The sequence below is a fragment of the Trichomycterus rosablanca genome, chromosome 18, assembly GCF_030014385.1.
Source record: "Trichomycterus rosablanca isolate fTriRos1 chromosome 18, fTriRos1.hap1, whole genome shotgun sequence".
Taxonomy (NCBI): Eukaryota; Metazoa; Chordata; class Actinopteri; order Siluriformes; family Trichomycteridae; genus Trichomycterus; species Trichomycterus rosablanca.
This window is the reverse complement of record NC_086005.1, coordinates 6,062,583-6,079,704: the sequence shown is the minus strand read 5'-3', so window position 1 is coordinate 6,079,704 and position 17,122 is coordinate 6,062,583. Positions and strand designations below refer to the sequence as shown.

At 38.6% G+C, this 17,122-nt stretch overlaps 1 protein-coding gene across 1 annotated transcript; it reads left to right on the top strand.

The window, feature by feature from the left end:
* The first annotated feature begins 599 nt into the window (after nt 1–599).
* On the top strand, nt 600–16,929 carry smc5 (structural maintenance of chromosomes 5). The gene is made up of 25 exons (XM_063014421.1): nt 600–767; nt 4,582–4,723; nt 5,426–5,478; nt 5,561–5,723; nt 6,264–6,398; nt 6,611–6,751; nt 6,989–7,150; nt 7,246–7,317; nt 7,781–8,036; nt 8,418–8,572; nt 8,659–8,772; nt 8,868–8,962; nt 9,517–9,649; nt 9,817–9,990; nt 11,407–11,576; nt 12,325–12,448; nt 12,530–12,652; nt 12,784–12,912; nt 13,322–13,417; nt 13,828–13,932; nt 14,042–14,161; nt 14,634–14,813; nt 15,226–15,321; nt 15,457–15,584; nt 16,662–16,929. The coding sequence occupies exons 1-25, from the start codon at nt 601–603 to the stop codon at nt 16,903–16,905; spliced, it is 3,477 nt and encodes a 1,158-aa protein (XP_062870491.1). The 5' UTR covers nt 600; the 3' UTR covers nt 16,906–16,929.
* Nucleotides 16,930–17,122: the final 193 nt, after the last annotated feature.

The window sequence follows — 17,122 nt, the reverse complement described above, 5'->3', positions numbered from 1 at the left end:
CAGTACAGAAGAGTAAAGTACAGTACAGAAGAGTAAAGTACAGTACAGAAGAGTAAAGTACATTACAGTACAGTACATAAGAGTAAAGTACAGTACAGTACAGAAGAGTACAGTACAGTACAGAAGAGTACAGTAAAGTACAGTACAGTACAGAAGAGTACAGTACATAAGAGTATAGTACAGTACATAAGAGTAAAGTACAGTACAGTACAGAAGAGTACAGTACAGAAGAGTACAGTACAGTACAGAAGAGTACAGTACATAAGAGTATAGTACAGTACATAAGAGTAAAGTACAGTACAGTACAGAAGAGTAAAGTACATTACAGTGCAGTACAGTACAGAAGAGTAAAGTACATTACAGTGCAGTACAGTACAGAAGAGTAAAGTACAGTACAGTACAGAAGAGTAAAGTACATTACAGTACAGAACAGTACAGTACAGAAGAGTAAAGTACATTACAGTAAATCTCTCTACCGCAGCCATCCACATGAAAATGAGTCACTTGGCGAGTCACGTGGTAAAGCTGAGCCAATCACAGCTGGACGTGTCTGCAGCAGCGGCGCGAAACGAAAGCTAGTAAACAAGAGGACTGAGAGACATGGCGCTGGAGGCTAAAAGAAAACGAATCAGTCATGTTTTATCTAACTCACAAACCTCCAACACTCAGTCCACTTTATCCTCTTTTAGACAGACCGATGTGGGAAATGAGTGCAGACCGCGCCTCGTGGAGGGATCTATTGTCCGCATCGCCATGGAAAACTTCCTGTAAGTTACTATCTAGCATGCTAATGTGTCAAGGTAGACGTTTGGTTTTTATCCTACCCGTTTTACGTTCATACCGTCTCGTGTTGACGGATTGGCTAGTGGGATTGCGTTCTGTGCTCTGATTGGCTAATAGTTTACATTACCCGCCGTGTTGAGTGACGTCGCGGGATTACTAAAGAGCCGGCCGTGTCGAAAAACGGGTGATGAAAAAAATACTTGCATAGGTGGAGATACAGAGTACATACATGAAAAAGACAATTTTTTTTACACTAAGTTTATGCAACATTTTCTAAACGATCTAAAGATTGATTATTAAGCAGTGTACATTTATTTGTAAACACATTTTGCTAATTTTGACTGATATATCTTATACTGAATGTGTGACATTAATGTGTGACATTATGGTTTATCTGTGTAATATTCAGTATTGATATGTGCAATATTCAGTATTGATATGTGCAATATTCAGTATTGATATGTGCAATATTCAGTATTGATATGTGCAATATTCAGTATTAATATGTGCAATGTTCAGTTTTTTCATATGTGCAATATTCATTTTTCACATGGGCAATTTATAATAACGTAAGCATTTTAATTATTTAATTGTGTGTATATAACTTTTTAACTTTAAAATTTTCTTCTTTTTTCTTTGTTTTAAGAGAGTAGAGTGTTTATTATTTTGACATAAATGGGTGCTACTGTAAAAAACTGCAATTTCCCTCTGGGATCAATAAAGTATTCTGATACTGTAACAGCATTGTTGCATATTTTTACATTTCATGTGTGCAAACTTTGCTAGAATGAATTAAATATGAATGCACACGCATACTTACACCAACATCTGGATAAGCAAAATGAAAATGTACATTTTTACCTATATGTAAACATCCTCTCCAAAATAAAACATTTAAAAATACAATACTGCATCCTTATATGTTTTGATGGTCATATTTGCATAAATCCAACAAGCACAAGTGGAGTCAAAGTTTTAAGAGTAAAGCTTGCTCTACTGTGGGCAGTCATCTGAGTTCTAGCAGCATCTAATGTATGGCAGCCTGTATTGTGGTGATTCTGGAGTTCATCTAAGCAGCCAGACACATTTTTCCGAGTATAAAATATATAATGCTGGTTAAAATAAAACAATGTGATGTTTATCAGGCAGGATTCACTATTGTTATCAAGTGCTTAAACCAAACAGATACTAATTATTAAAGTGCAATTAATCAGCAGTTTATTTAGAGACAAAGCTGTATACATTGCTAGATTTAAACTAGATTAAACAGTAAACAGTTTTAATACAGGTCGTCACACTGCAATCAGATTTTGGACTGACTTTTTCCAAATAATAATTTTAAAGTGTATGTGAGTAATTCGATTGTAAAGTCTGATTATTGTGTGTCTTTAAATGCACAATGTAAAACCCAATAGTAAAGGAAAACTGTATGAAACATCGTAATGTAGACAATACTGAGAAACTAAATAAATAGATTTTTTTTTTTTTTTTTAAGTAATTAGAAGATGTTTTAGCCAGGTAGCAAATTCTATCATATATCAGTGTACAGACATATATCAATATGCTTGCTTAATTTGATGATTGTTTGTTTGTTTGTTTGTTTGTTTATTAGGATTTTAACGTCATGTTTTACACTTTGGTTACATTCATGACAGGAACGATAGTTACTCATTACACAAGATTCATCAGTTCACAAGGTTATATCGAGCACAGTCATGGACAATTTTGTATTTCCAGTTCACCTCACTTGCACGTCTTTGGACTGTGGGAGGAAACCGGAGCACCCGGAGTAAACCCACGCAGACACGGGGAGAACATGCAAACTCCACACAGAAAGGACCCGGACCACCCCACCTGGGGATCAAACCCGGGACCTTCTTGCTGTGAGGCGACAGTGGCTTAATTTGATGAAATGTGATTGATAATTAATATTATACTACAGGAAGTGATTAAACCAGTGGAATTATGAATGGAACCTATTTTTTGTAATCAACCATTCACATAGACTTGTAATTATATAACAACTTACAGAACGCCTACGTCTATTTTCAAATATACAGTGTATCACAAAAGTGAGTACACCCCTCACATTTCTGCAAATATTTCATTATATCTTTTCATGGGACAACACTATAGACATGAAACTTGGATATAACTTAGAGTAGTCAGTGTACAGCTTGTATAGCAGTGTAGATTTACTGTCTTCTGAAAATAACTCAACACACAGCCATTAATGTCTAAATAGCTGGCAACATAAGTGAGTACACCCCACAGTGAACATGTCCAAATTGTGCCCAAATGTGTCGTTGTCCCTCCCTGGTGTCATGTGTCAAGGTCCCAGGTGTAAATGGGGAGCAGGGCTGTTAAATTTGGTGTTTTGGGTACAATTCTCTCATACTGGCCACTGGATATTCAACATGGCACCTCATGGCAAAGAACTCTCTGAGGATGTAAGAAATAGAATTGTTGCTCTCCACAAAGATGGCCTGGGCTATAAGAAGATTGCTAACACCCTGAAACTGAGCTACAGCATGGTGGCCAAGGTCATACAGCGGTTTTCCAGGACAGGTTCCACTCGGAACAGGCTTCGCCAGGGTCGACCAAAGAAGTTGAGTCCACGTGTTCGGCGTCATATCCAGAGGTTGGCTTTAAAAAATAGACACATGAGTGCTGCCAGCATTGCTGCAGAGGTTGAAGACGTGGGAGATCAGCCTGTCAGTGCTCAGACCATACGCCGCACACTGCATCAACTCGGTCTGCATGGTCGTCATCCCAGAAGGAAGCTGACGCACAAGAAAGCCCGCAAACAGTTTGCTGAAGACAAGCAGTCCAAGAACATGGATTACTGGAATGCCCTGTGGTCTGACGAGATCAAGATAAACTTGTTTGGCTCAGATGGTGTCCAGCATGTGTGGCGGCGCCCTGGTGAGAAGTACCAAGACAACTGTATCTTGCCTACAGTCAAGCATGGTGGTGGTAGCATCATGGTCTTGGGCTGCATGAGTGTTGCTGGCACTGGGGAGCTGCAGTTCATTGAGGGAAACATGAATTCCAACATGTACTGTGACATTCTGAAACAGAGCATGATCCCCTCCCTTCGAAAACTGGGCCTCATGGCAGTTTTCCAACAGGATAACGACCCCAAACACAACTTCCAAGATGACAACTGCCTTGCTGAGGAAGCTGAAGGTAAAGGTGATGGACTAAACCCAATTGAGCACCTGTGGCACATCCTCAAGTGGAAGGTGGAGGAGTTCAAGGTGTCTAACATCCACCAGCTCCGTGATGTAATCATGGAGGAGTGGAAGAGGATTCCAGTAGCAACCTGTGCAGCTCTGGTGAATTCCATGCCCAGGAGGGTTAAGGCAGTGCTGGATAATAATGGTGGTCACACAAAATATTGACACTTTGGGCACAATTTGGACATGTTCACTGTGGGGTGTACTCACTTATGCTGCCAGCCATTTAGACATTAATGGCTGTGTGTTGAGTTATTTTCAGAAGACAGTAAATCTACACTGCTATACAAGCTGTACACTGACTACTCTAAGTTATATCCAAGTTTCATGTCTATAGTGTTGTCCCATGAAAAGATATAATGAAATATTTGCAGAAATGTGAGGGGTGTACTCACTTTTGTGATACACTGTACGTTGTTGGTTTTTTTTACTCTTTTATTTATTGATTAAACTTATTGTGCTGTGACAGAAATCATCATTTCTTCATTCATCATTCTTGTGTCTCAAATTAAATAATAATTCTGTTACATTTTGTATCGGTCTGTTTATTTTTCAACAGCACATATGATCACTCAGAAGTTTTTCCTGGACCAAACCTGAACATGATCGTGGGAGCCAATGGCACTGGCAAGTCAAGCATAGTGTGTGCCATTTGTCTTGGCCTGGCAGGAAAAACAGCTGTCCTGGGCAGAGGTGACAAGGTAAGTGGAACCACTTTCATTTATCACAGCAAAAAGAAAAATAGCAGTGTTTTCTTCCTGTCCCTCAGTCTTCATCTCATTTTATCAGCTTTTCAGAGTATCTAACAGTAATGTACAATGATTGTTCAGTTTCAAATATTGCACTGTGTCTATGAATTTCTTAAATTGCTTGTTTGACTATTTGATGGGATTTTTACACTGGGATGCTCACGTGCAAAAATACAATTAAAAACAAATATGTTTAAATTTGTAATTACCTCCCAAGTATTTTGTCCATATTTACATTTATTTCTGAAAAATCATTTATATTGTTCAAATCCACAATTTTGTAAATGTTCTGGTTATCTCAGATTGCACATGGTCATATATTTAAATGTAAAAGAATCAGAGTAAAAACAGTGCACACATGCTCACAATCTTCATACACAGACTTACTCAGAATGTATATTTCCCTTTCTGATCAGCATCTTCCTTTGGCTGCTCACATTAGGGGTCCCACAGTGGCTCATTCGTCTCCATCCTGCCCTGTCATGAACATCCTCCTTAATATGCTTCATTATTATAAACCCAACCATTTAACCCAAACTGTTGAGCTTAATATGGGCCTCACTGGCACACCTATATGCTAAACATCATTTTAATTAAGTTACAATTTAAATGATTAAATGATTAAAATGATTGTAATTGGTTTCTCTTCTTTAGGTTGGGCTGTATATTAAGCGAGGCTGCACTAAGGGCTCAGTCGAAATTGAGCTGTAAGTATCTGTTCATACAGCTTTGTTCCTACTGTTAATTTAGACTTGAGTATTCATTATGCTTATTGTACTGTGTGCTTAGATACAAAGCAGCTGGAAACCTGGTGATCAACAGGGAGATTAATGTAGAAAATAACCAGAGTGTTTGGATGATCAATGGAAAACATGCAAGTCAGAAAAATGTTGAAGAAGCCGTGAAGGAGCTGCAAATTCAAGTTGGAAACTTGTGTCAGTTTCTGCCTCAGGTCGGTCACTGTGTCCTTACTTGTCAGTGTTTCGAAGAAGAATCTTGTTTACACTTGTCTTGACTTTATCTGGTGAATTGTTTGGTTTGGTTTTGGTTTTTGATGTGTTACTTCAAACAGAAGTAACAGAGTCATTTATAAGAATGCAGTCTAAAATCATGTTCTCATCAGACATGTTCTGGTATTAAATCACAAGTTTACAGACACTTGTGGGGAAGTTGTAGATCATGGCAGTATTGGGACTTCAATAATTTCTGCATATATACATTTCTGAATGATTTAATTAATACCACGTTGTCTAAAAAAATCTCATGACTTTAAGTGTAAATGCTTAATTTGATCCCAAAGTTTACTATATTCTGTATTTGTACAAACAGAAACATATTTACCTGATGGTATTAGAAGTAAATAATAACATTGATGTGTATAGGAAAAGGAAACATGGGAAAAGAAATGTTATGCTGTAAATTAGTGATTATCCCCACATGCCTTTTAGTGATTAACGTCTTAGTAACAAGTCACTTTGACTACACTCAACAGGAGAAGGTTGGTGAGTTTGCAAAGATGAGTAAGACTGAACTTCTTGAGGCCACTGAGAAGTCTGTTGGACCACCAGAAATGTATAACTTTCACTGTGATCTGAAGAACTGCCGCACCAAAGAGAGAGAGCTGGAGGTAATTTCATTATAATTATAATTTTTTACCATTACAAGTTATTAAAATTAAAGTTTTAACTTATTTATTGAAGGCATTTAAACTTGTATTTGTAAATAAAAAGACAAAAACCAATTACACAACTGTGTTCTGGTAGTAACACCAATCTTGTTTTGTTTTTGCAAGCTAAGACAGAATGTACTAGAGCTTACAGTTTGTGGTGTATTTCACAGAATCTGTGCAATGAAAAGGCAAAATTTCTGGAGAAAAACAAACAGAGGAACGAACGCAACAAGGCAGATGTGGAGCGGTATCATATGAGAAGAAGACACCTGGATAGGATCCAGATGCTGGAGAAAAAGAGGCCATGGGTGGTGAGTTTGTTTTAGATAAAGTTCGGTCAGGATGGTGATATTACTGTCAAACAAACTATGGAGGTCATTATAATCAATGATAATCAATAAATGAAACTAAAATTAAATGAAACATTTTTTTAATTAATCTGTCTGTTGCAAATTGGTGTTCTTACTCTGTACAGTTCTCTAGCTGCACTGTCAACTGGAATCAATACTGGGCAATTAATATAGCAACTTTCTCTTTTTGTGGTTTAGGAGTATGAGACAGCTCGAAAAGAACTGGAGGAAGTAAAGAAGCAGAGAGAGGACATGAAAAAGACAGTAAAGTCACTAAAGGAAGCACAAAATCCTCTGCTTAGAAAGATCCAATCTATAGAGAGTCAACTACAACCCATCGAGAATCAGATGAAGGACAAGGTGCGGAGGAAATATTTAATCTTTCCTGATAATTTAACTGCAGAATATCTACACTGGCGTTCACATACTCATAACCACCTTTGTTTTTCCCACAGACTGCTAAAATTAGAGAGGCATCACAGAAATGTAAACAGAAACAAGACCAACTGGATTTCAAGTACAAGGAGGTATGATGCTTGTTTTTGGCCTCAACCAAATCCTACGTTTACGTGTGGTACTATGCTGTAAACTGAGTATGATTTTCAAGCTTTATGTTGCACTATTCAGCTTAACAGTTCAGCAATATAACATTAGTTTCAATGCCTTGTAGTTTTATATAGCTGCATATACTGTGGTTTTGTTGGATTTTTTAAAAGGCTTATATGTTGAAGAGGTCTCTTTTAGGAGAGGTGTCACAGAACTTTGCTAATATAGGGCGTTTACCTGCCTGTGTCCCGAGCATAAATTTTCATAAATAAGTGTATATTCTGATAGGATATGATCATGTTTGTGTCTGTCTTGCACAAATATAAGAGAGTTCACATGTTGTGGGAGTAGAGACGCTCATAGACCATTATCCTAGATTTAAAATGCCATGTTCAGGGGTGTTGTGGGTTTTTTCATTTATATATTTATTTATCGCTCCTTTAGATTGATGACATCAAGCAGCAACTGAGCCTTAAGCGAACTGAGGAGGTGGACCGTCAGAAGCGCATTGAGAATACCCAGCTTATGATCCGGGACCTGCAGGCTGAGCTGGACAACATGGGCACCCAGGAGGATGTCACCCCCAAGATTGAAGCGGTTAATGCAGATCTCCGGAAGATCCAGGAAGAGAAATCCAGGCTAGACGGAGAACTGCAGGACCTTCGCCGGGATAAAGACGAGGCCATTGGAGAGTTAAAACGTACGATTTACAAAATGTTTTAACTAACAATGACTTGAGTGTGTATATTAGGAAGACAAAACTTTGTGCTTTCTCATGGGTCACAACCTACTTTTGTGATCAGCAAGCAATGAAATGTAGGCATAAAAGAAGGATGTGAAGGTTCCAATACGAACCTCAAACAACTTTATCTGACTCAATGCTGTGGACACAGAACGTCCATGTGTACATGAGGCACATTTAGCCTTACAAATGTTAAAATACAAATTTGGTTGCAGTTGCAATGTGTGGTTACGGTTACTGTGATACTGAGTGTGTACACATGCTCACTAATAATCTAAATAAACTCCAGTTCTGCATGTCATCTGTATATATAAAACTTTGCCCTGCCGTGTTTTAAAGGTCTGCAGAATCGTCTAAGCAGCCTAAACAACATGATGAACAGGAAGGAGGAAAAGCTGAGAAGCCATTATCGTGACACTCACACAGCCTTGCTATGGTTAAGAAAGAACCGTCATCTTTTTGAGGGAAATGTCTATGAGCCCATGATGCTGGTGGTAAGAGTTTAGCCACTGGATTTAATGTGAATTAGGGGTGTATAGTAAGACTTGTTTTATTTAGTCTTTGATTATGTTTTCTCCAGATCAACGTAAAAGATCCACGTCACGCCAAATATGTGGAGAGCCACGTTCCTATAAACGATCTGAGAGCATTTGTCTTTCAAAAGCAGACGGACATGGAGAAGTTCATGACAGAGGTCAGGCTTATAACTATATTATAGCAGGGTATTACTCTTACTTTTTTGTTTTTAGGATGGAACATTTTTAAAACGCATGTTCTATCTTCTCTAAGGTACGAGATGCGCAGAAGCTGAGAGTGAACAGTGTCATTGCACCCCCTCAGTCGTTTGCTAACAGGCCACCCATGCGGCCTTTAGACTCTCTTAGGTAAGCCACTTTTTTAATATTATGTAACAAAGTAATAATAATGTATGTGTGAGTTTTAAATACTAGGTCTGTGCATATTTAAAACATGACTCAACTTAAAAAATATATTATGTTTTCAAGTCTCTTATTTTATATTGTGCTCCATTCGCTGTGTGGCCCATAGCACCGCAGGGGATTAGAACCCTGGATCCCAGTGGTAGTGGGCTAAAGTAATTTATCACTCTGCCACCCAAGTGATCTAGAACTGCTTTCTAATGTTGATCAGTACCTCAAAATAACTTTTAAATAACTGCGGATATCAAAAGTGGGATCACACTTGAAATCAATTTATTTAGGTTTTGTTATCAAGTACCATTGTGTAAGAATTGTGTTTCTGTATTCATCAGTCTTTACATTTTATGCTAACAAGTTATATTAGTAATGTGTTTGAAAGTGTAATAAAACTTTTTAATTGTGATTAGGGACTCCTTCAGCTTTCATTTTAATCAGTGTGTTGCTTATATTACTGGTTCATACTGAAAACCCCAAACCTATTTTATGCATCTTTTTTGCAGGCGCTTTGGGTTTTTCTCTTACCTGAGAGAGCTGTTTGATGCACCAGAAGAAGTCATGAGTTACCTGTGCTACCAGTACAAAGTCAATGATGTTCCTGTGGGGACAGAGAGGACCAAGAACATGATTGAGACGGTTTGTTCACCTCATCAGCACACATTCATATACTTTAGGTTTAAACAACTGCTTGATATACCTCTGCGCCACCCATTTGCTATTAGATATCATACGAACTTGAAAGAATTTATAATAAATAAAGTTTTTTTGTGGCTCTAAACAGAAATGGTATTTCTGACTCCTAGGTTATAAGAGAGTCTCAGTTGAGGATGATCTACACTGCTGAGGAAAAGTATTCAGTGAAGAAGTCCACATATTCCAGTAAAACCATCTCCAGTAACTCTGCTCTGCGCCCCTCTCAGTTTCTCTCAATGGCAATTGATCCTGATGAAAGATGTCAACTTGAAGAACATCTGAGTGTGAGTATCTGCACATTAAGTGTTTTCACACTTTGATGTTTTTATCAGTCTTTGGTCTTACAATGATGTCCTGATACAGATTGTTTACATCAAGCTCCACGTAAAGCTGATCCACATGTAGTCCTGATACCCAAGCTGGAGAGCATTAAGTGCGATTTAACCCACAAAAATGTACAGATGTAGTCAAATGCAAACTGACAGGACTGACAAACTGGCATTTTACATACTACAACTCTTATACTGACACTTTTACCCTGTATTACATATTAAAAAACAGATTTTTATTCATAACTTCAATAGCATTTAAAGTATTCAGCATATTAATAACTTCAATAGCTTTTAAAATATTCATCAAATTGCTCCAAAACAAGTTGTATTTTATCAAGTGTAACCCACATTACATACTACAACTCTTATACTTGATAATACTCTTATATTAATAACTTCAATAGCTTCAACTGTGTAAAGTCTGCTGTAGTAGTCTAACTGACAAAAAGATTACGAACCACTGCCCTAAATTTCAAATGTGCTTACACACACACAGGAATAATGGGCCTGAGGTACAGAAGGGTGGGCCACATATAGGCAGTTCAGTGAGTATCCCTGTCTTCTGTGCTTCAGCTGTAGAATTTGCCTTTTTTGACTCCTTGAAGAATTGGAGAAGCCTTTATTCCTTTATGATTTCTCAAAATGTTGTACATAGACAGTAAGACCTGATAATATTGATGCTTTATTAGTCCACATTTACAAATGTCTTTTTACCACATGCTAACCATGCATCTTTAATTAGGCTGCCATATTTTGTATAACAAGTGATAACAAGCATCACCACGTTTTTTATACTTTATTTTTCAATTCGGATGGCACGGTGGCTCAGTGGTTAGCACAGCAAGAAGGTCCTGGGTTCGATATCCAGGTGGGGGCGGTCTGTGTGGAGTTTGTATGTTCTCCCCATGCAAGTGAGGTGAATTGCAGATGCAAAATTGTCCATGACTGTGTCTGACATTAAACTTGTGAACTGATGAACCTTGTGTAACAAGTAACTACCCTTTCTGTCATGAATTGTAAGAATTGAAAGTGTAAAACATGACTCTGAAATGACCAGGCATTCCAAGAGTTTTGGATTCTGTTTATATTTGTTGTTTTTTGTCTTATCTATCAGGACTAAACATTGATCAGGGATATCCCAATTCTAAACACACTAGTGCCAGTGTTGAGGCCTTTGCGATTATTTTTGTTATACACATACACTTTTTAATGCAGCCTGTCGTCTGCAACCTAAAACGATTCAAATTCATGTGTTTTGATTCTGCTTCTTTTCCCACTCAACCCCTCCTTATTGCTACCAGTGTCGGAGTAAAAATAACAGACCTAAACATGTGAAGGCATGTTTACTGTAACCTTTGACCTCTCCAGGCAGCTCGTCAGCAGGTTCAGAAAATCGACACTCGTATGAAAACCAATCAGGATGAGCAGGCCAAACTGGATCGCCGTGACAATGATCTTCGCGCCGAAAAGAAGCTTCTGTCTGAGCTGAAAGGCAAGAAGAGACAGCTGGAGCAGAAAATTATCACCAAGCAGGATAGGTATAACACACACACACACACACATGTATACACATCTGGATAATTCCCTCTTTTTCTGGATTTTCCCTATTTTCCAATTCCTGATTGTGAATCCACTGGTGCTTACACAACCCCCACTCTGACCAATAAGAGCCAGATCACCACTCGCCCTCTCCTACATGAGTCCAGTCTGCCAGTGTTGGGTTCCCACACAGAGGCGTTATTGCGTACATGTGCTTTCACAATTAACTGGAAGAGACCTCGTCCGACCTTTCCCTTTAAAACACGGCCAATTGTTTCAGACAAGAAATATTTACACCACTTTGCTCACAGAAAGATCAGTCTATCTGACAAGAAAATACAGTGTAATGTTTCTAAACCTGCCACAGACGGTTATCTTTGTTATGTAACGTGTATTTAGTGAGAGCAAGTCGAAGCCTAGTGGTTATGGTACTGGACAAGTAATCTGAAGGTTGCTAGTTCAAGCCCCAGCACTATCAGGTTGCTGGTATTGGGCACATGAGCAAGGCTCTTAACCTTTAATTGCTCAGACTGTATGCTGTCACTGTAATGTAAGTCGCTTTGGATAAAGGAGTCTGCTAAATGCCACAAATGTAAATGGTGAATGGATAGAGTAAAAATTTGTCTTGTGCCTCTTTAAGTTAAGCTCTGTGTAATTACATCATGTTTAAAATATGGGTTTAGTGTGAGGTTGTAACCACAGTCTAATGTTTGCTTCACTTTACACACCGTGTTGTATTTCTTGTAGCCTAAGGCAGATGAGACAAGGTGGGATCAACCTGCAGAAAGCTGAGGAAGAAGCTAATGTCAGAATCTCAGGTGTAAATGACAAGAAAGTGACTATAGTGGAGGAGTTTCTGCACTATATGAAGGTTTGTGTGCTGCCGGACCTCAATCTCTTTACAGTTTCAAGCCCTGAGCTGTTCTTTCATTTATGATGTGTGCTTGTATAGCAAAGAGCGAAGCTGAGCATGGAGAAAGTGTACCTGACCCTCGAGTCAGCAGGTCTCTCAGCTGAGAAAACCAAACTGGAGTCAGACTGCAGAGAAGGATCAGCTGAACTCAGGAGAGCAGAGGTCAGAGGTCACAGAGCTTACATTTTAAATTAGAAGTGTGAAGAACGCCACAGTGCTGTGATCCTCTTATACTGTAGTGGAAAACTTTAGACATAGTTAAACTGAACATTTTTTGCACGTTTTTGCTACAGCAAGCATTTACTGAGCTGGACCGGAGGAAGACAAGTCTGTTGGAGACGTGTAAGAAGTTGATGAGGAGAGCCAGTGAGATCTGCAACATGAACCCTGGAGAAACTGTAGTACCAGAGAATTTACACACGGTCAGAATCACACAGTTTGCCCACAGCTGTTCACACTAAATGTGTTTATATGTGCACCGGTAATCTGGTCAGTAACTGATGATATTATTTGAGTTCTCAAAATCTCAGTGTCTTTTTAAGGTTGTTTATGTTGTTTAGCCTGTGTAGAAAATGTCAACTGTTATCAGTTATTCTCAAATAGTCATGTGTGTAAAACCATCACAAAAACAATCACTATACACCACCTGAACACAAATGTTAGCAAATCATTGTTTAAAGAATGGTGGCACCCTGAGCCACTGGTTAGCAAGTAATGATATTATAACACACATTTAGTTTTGCAATGATATTATAAGTAAATGATCATATGTTTCTGTGCTTGTTTATTCCTAGGTTCATGTTTTTGTTTATTTGTTGTCTTTAATGTCAGGCTTTTAGTGAGCTGCCGGATACTCTGGAAGAGATTGATGACATGTTGAATGAGGAGAAAGCCAGAGCAGAAGGCTTTGCTGATCTCAGTGAAAGAGTATGATGCATTCACACTGCAGATATGTTGCACCAACACAGAAATTTAGGATGTCTTACACTTGCTTTGCACACTTTTATTCTGAGCTTTTTTAGTGTTTGGTATTTGTGATTTATCCGCTGATAAAGCAGTGTGTCTCCTGCCAGTGTAAAACCTGAACACAACACGTTAGTTTCTGTTTCATCAAATCACATTCATGCAGTATGGGCCCCAGACACTCGCATTAGGCAGACCTGAGATCCTCGAGCATATACAGGCTCAAACTGCCCAATAGTACTAAACTTGGAGTCAAAACTTAGGTTTAGAACCAAATGTGCAAGTGTGAAAAGGTTTACTATGGCTTAACTGATCACCAGACACTAAATCAGATACAGCAGGACACACCACAATTCATTCTTGTGCTGCTACAGGTGGTAGAGGAGTATAACCAAAGAGAGAGGGAAATAAGGGAGCTGGAGAATGAGCTGGAGGAAAAGACAAATGCTCTAAACACCTACAGACAGAACATCACTGAGGTCTGATGTTTATCCTAAACATTTAGACTCTTTTTTTCTTTTTCTTTTTGTGCTGTGGAGCACAGACTAATGCAGATGATTCACATCAATACTGATTTTTGTGAAACAGGCAAAGGAGCGGTGGCTGATCCCCCTGAAGCAGTTGGTAGAACAGATTAATGAAAAGTTCAGTGATTTCTTTCGCTCCATGAATTGTGCTGGGGAGGTTGACCTGCACTCTGAGAACGAGGTTAGTGCTCTTAAATCGTTCAGTTACAATTATCTGATACTGATCTCTAGTGATGGGCAAAGCCGAAACAGTGATTCAAGGCAGGTGGCCAAATCAGATGATTTTAGCCTAATAAAGCATCAGTTTGTCATATTACTTTTAAGTTTTAAGTTACTTTTAAGTTTAATCACTGACAGGTGAACCAGTGTCACGTGTAATGTACTGCTGATCTCAAATCTGTTTCAATAACTTGTTTAAATTACCCTGGTAAAATAAAAAGGATGCTGTATGATTTCTGATCTTACTTCCTTATAAAGGTTATCTCCAGTTTATTAAAGAAAATAATCTGATTGGTGATGTTAACTTGCATCATATTACAATTACTGATGCAGTTCCAAAAACACATGGCCAGTGTATCATTGTGTAAATCTGTGCACTGATGATTTATTTGGCTCAGACGCTGTACATTTAGTCTATGTGCTTTGGGATGCAGGAGGAGTACGATAAGTATGGGATCCGGATTCGGGTGAAATTCCGCAGCAGCACTCAGTTACATGAGCTTACTCCACATCATCAGAGTGGTGGTGAGCGCAGTGTGTCCACCATGCTCTACCTCATGGCCCTGCAGGAGCTCAACCGCTGCCCATTCAGAGTAGTTGATGAAATCAACCAGGTATGTCCTACACCTGCACTCGCTTTTCAGTATTCTTAATTAATCAGAACAATGCATTTCTGATGAAGTTAAACCCTTGGTTCAAAAGAAAAGGGTTCATAATTGAGCGCTGAAGCTCAGTGTGGCTGATTGTTTTACATGTGCATGTAAGTTTTGCACTGGAGCCTACAGTAAGTGTGTTTTATATAAAGTATATGTATTCGCTAAGCTTTGCAATACTATTTTAAATAAAAAGTCATTTAAAAGAGCAGCAGAATTTTTATTTTACACTGATGACTGGATCAATTCAAAAAAATTGTAAACATTAATTGAAGTACATTAATTTCCAACATAATAGAAAGCAGAAACAGTTCAGTTTACTGGGTCTGTTATTTTATAGCTGTTTAAAGGTTTGTTTTGGCACTGTGAACAGGGCATGGACCCGGTTAATGAGAGGAGAGTGTTTGACATTGTGGTGAAGACGGCTTGCAGTGGAAAAACCTCTCAGTATTTCTTCATCACTCCTAAGGTAAATTTAGATTTAGAGTGTAGAGCCTAATAATACATCTGTTATACAAGTGGTGTTTTCATATGACATTGTGTAACTCTGTGTGTGTGTGTGTGGTGTCTGTGTGTGTGTGTGTGTGTGTGTGTGTGTGTGTAGCTCCTGCAGGATTTAAAATATGCAGATGAGATGACTGTTCTTTGTGTCCATAATGGTCCCCACATGCTCCCACCAAACAAGTGGAACCACAAGGCCTTCATCAGACGAGTCAAACGCAGGAGCAACCAGTAATCCGTTTTTACAAGTTTTACAAATGTACACAACTTGTGTGTGTTCAGTTACGACAGAAATATCATAGTACAACATTTAAAAGCATTTTATGGTTTTATTTAGTGTTTACACAAATTAATTCAGCTCAGCATAGTTGAAGTGGTAAGAGTGGAGCTGTAATAATGTAGACACTGTACCTATTTTAAAGAATATTCTACTCTTTAGAGAATTCATTACTCTAGAAAGAACTCTCTGTACCAAGAATCACATTAGTAGCCAACTCTGCATACAGTAAATGTTCTGATGACCTTTCTAATATTATAGTGGCAGATTTTTCTCTCACAATTTTTCAAAGATCGTTTTGCCACTATTTATGACGTCCACGATACTCATGTTCCATTAATTATTTGTACAAATTTGCATTTGTAGAAAAGTGAGAAACTAAAAAAATGAGCAATTAATAAAGTTTGTTTTGTTTATGCCAACAAGAACGACTCCATTCTTTTGTCTGTGTGTTTATGACTGAGCTAATCTAGGTAACTGTCTGCAGGTGTAAATCACAAGTGAATTCATTTAGTCGAAACTTTTGGTCTCCTGACATTTTTGCTTCCCAATATAAGCGCTCATTTAAGTCTGTATTTTAATGACTGATGCCTAGTTTACACCACACGATTTCTGCCCTGATTTTCGCTTGCCGACAGGTCGCTAGATGCACCAACAAGGAGGCAGAGCGGCATTTACTCAGGGCTTGAACATCGCCTCTCAATCGCTATGTATGAACAGTTCAACAACTCGATCCGAGCAGCTCGCCGGATGCATTGGGTTGGGAGACCAGACAGACTTGTCTGAGATTCCTCCTGATGATGGATTGTGTAGGGTGTGACCCCCTATCGCCGATCAATAGTGTAGTGTAAAAACCACAGAGGCTAAAAGACTCCCGATTACAAGCGATCAAGTTGTGTAGTGTGAACTTAGCATAATTGACTAATAAAATTGGAATTGCTGTATTCTTATTAAAATTCATGTTGCAAGTCCACTACCTAACACTCATTTCATTTTCTTTTCATGTTTTACCACCATTTTATCCTGATCAGAGTCGCAGTGGGTCCAGTTTCCCCAGAAATCACTGGGTGCAATGCAGTAACATACACTGGAAAGGGCACCAATCCATCACAGGGCCTTGGTCATCATTCACCCTCTGTTACTACCAGTCATGTCTGTATGCAGATGCCACAGTGGCTGAACGCAGGACCTTCTTGCTGTGAGGCGACAGTGCTACCCATCGAGCCACCATGCCGCTTGGCCAGTAAACTGTCTAATACATTTCCCCTTGTCTAAGGTGTTTCTTTAATATGCTCTGGACACACCACCACCCTGATCAGAATAAAGTGGTCACTGAAAATAAGTAAAATCTTACACATGTAGCATTGTGTTGTTTGGCAAAGCAAAGTTCCATGTTGTTGGAACAAAATGGCAGGTATGAATTTATCCCCCGAACTAAACATTTTTAATTTATTTAGCCTTCACCAGCATCACAATATTATTTCGCTCTAGG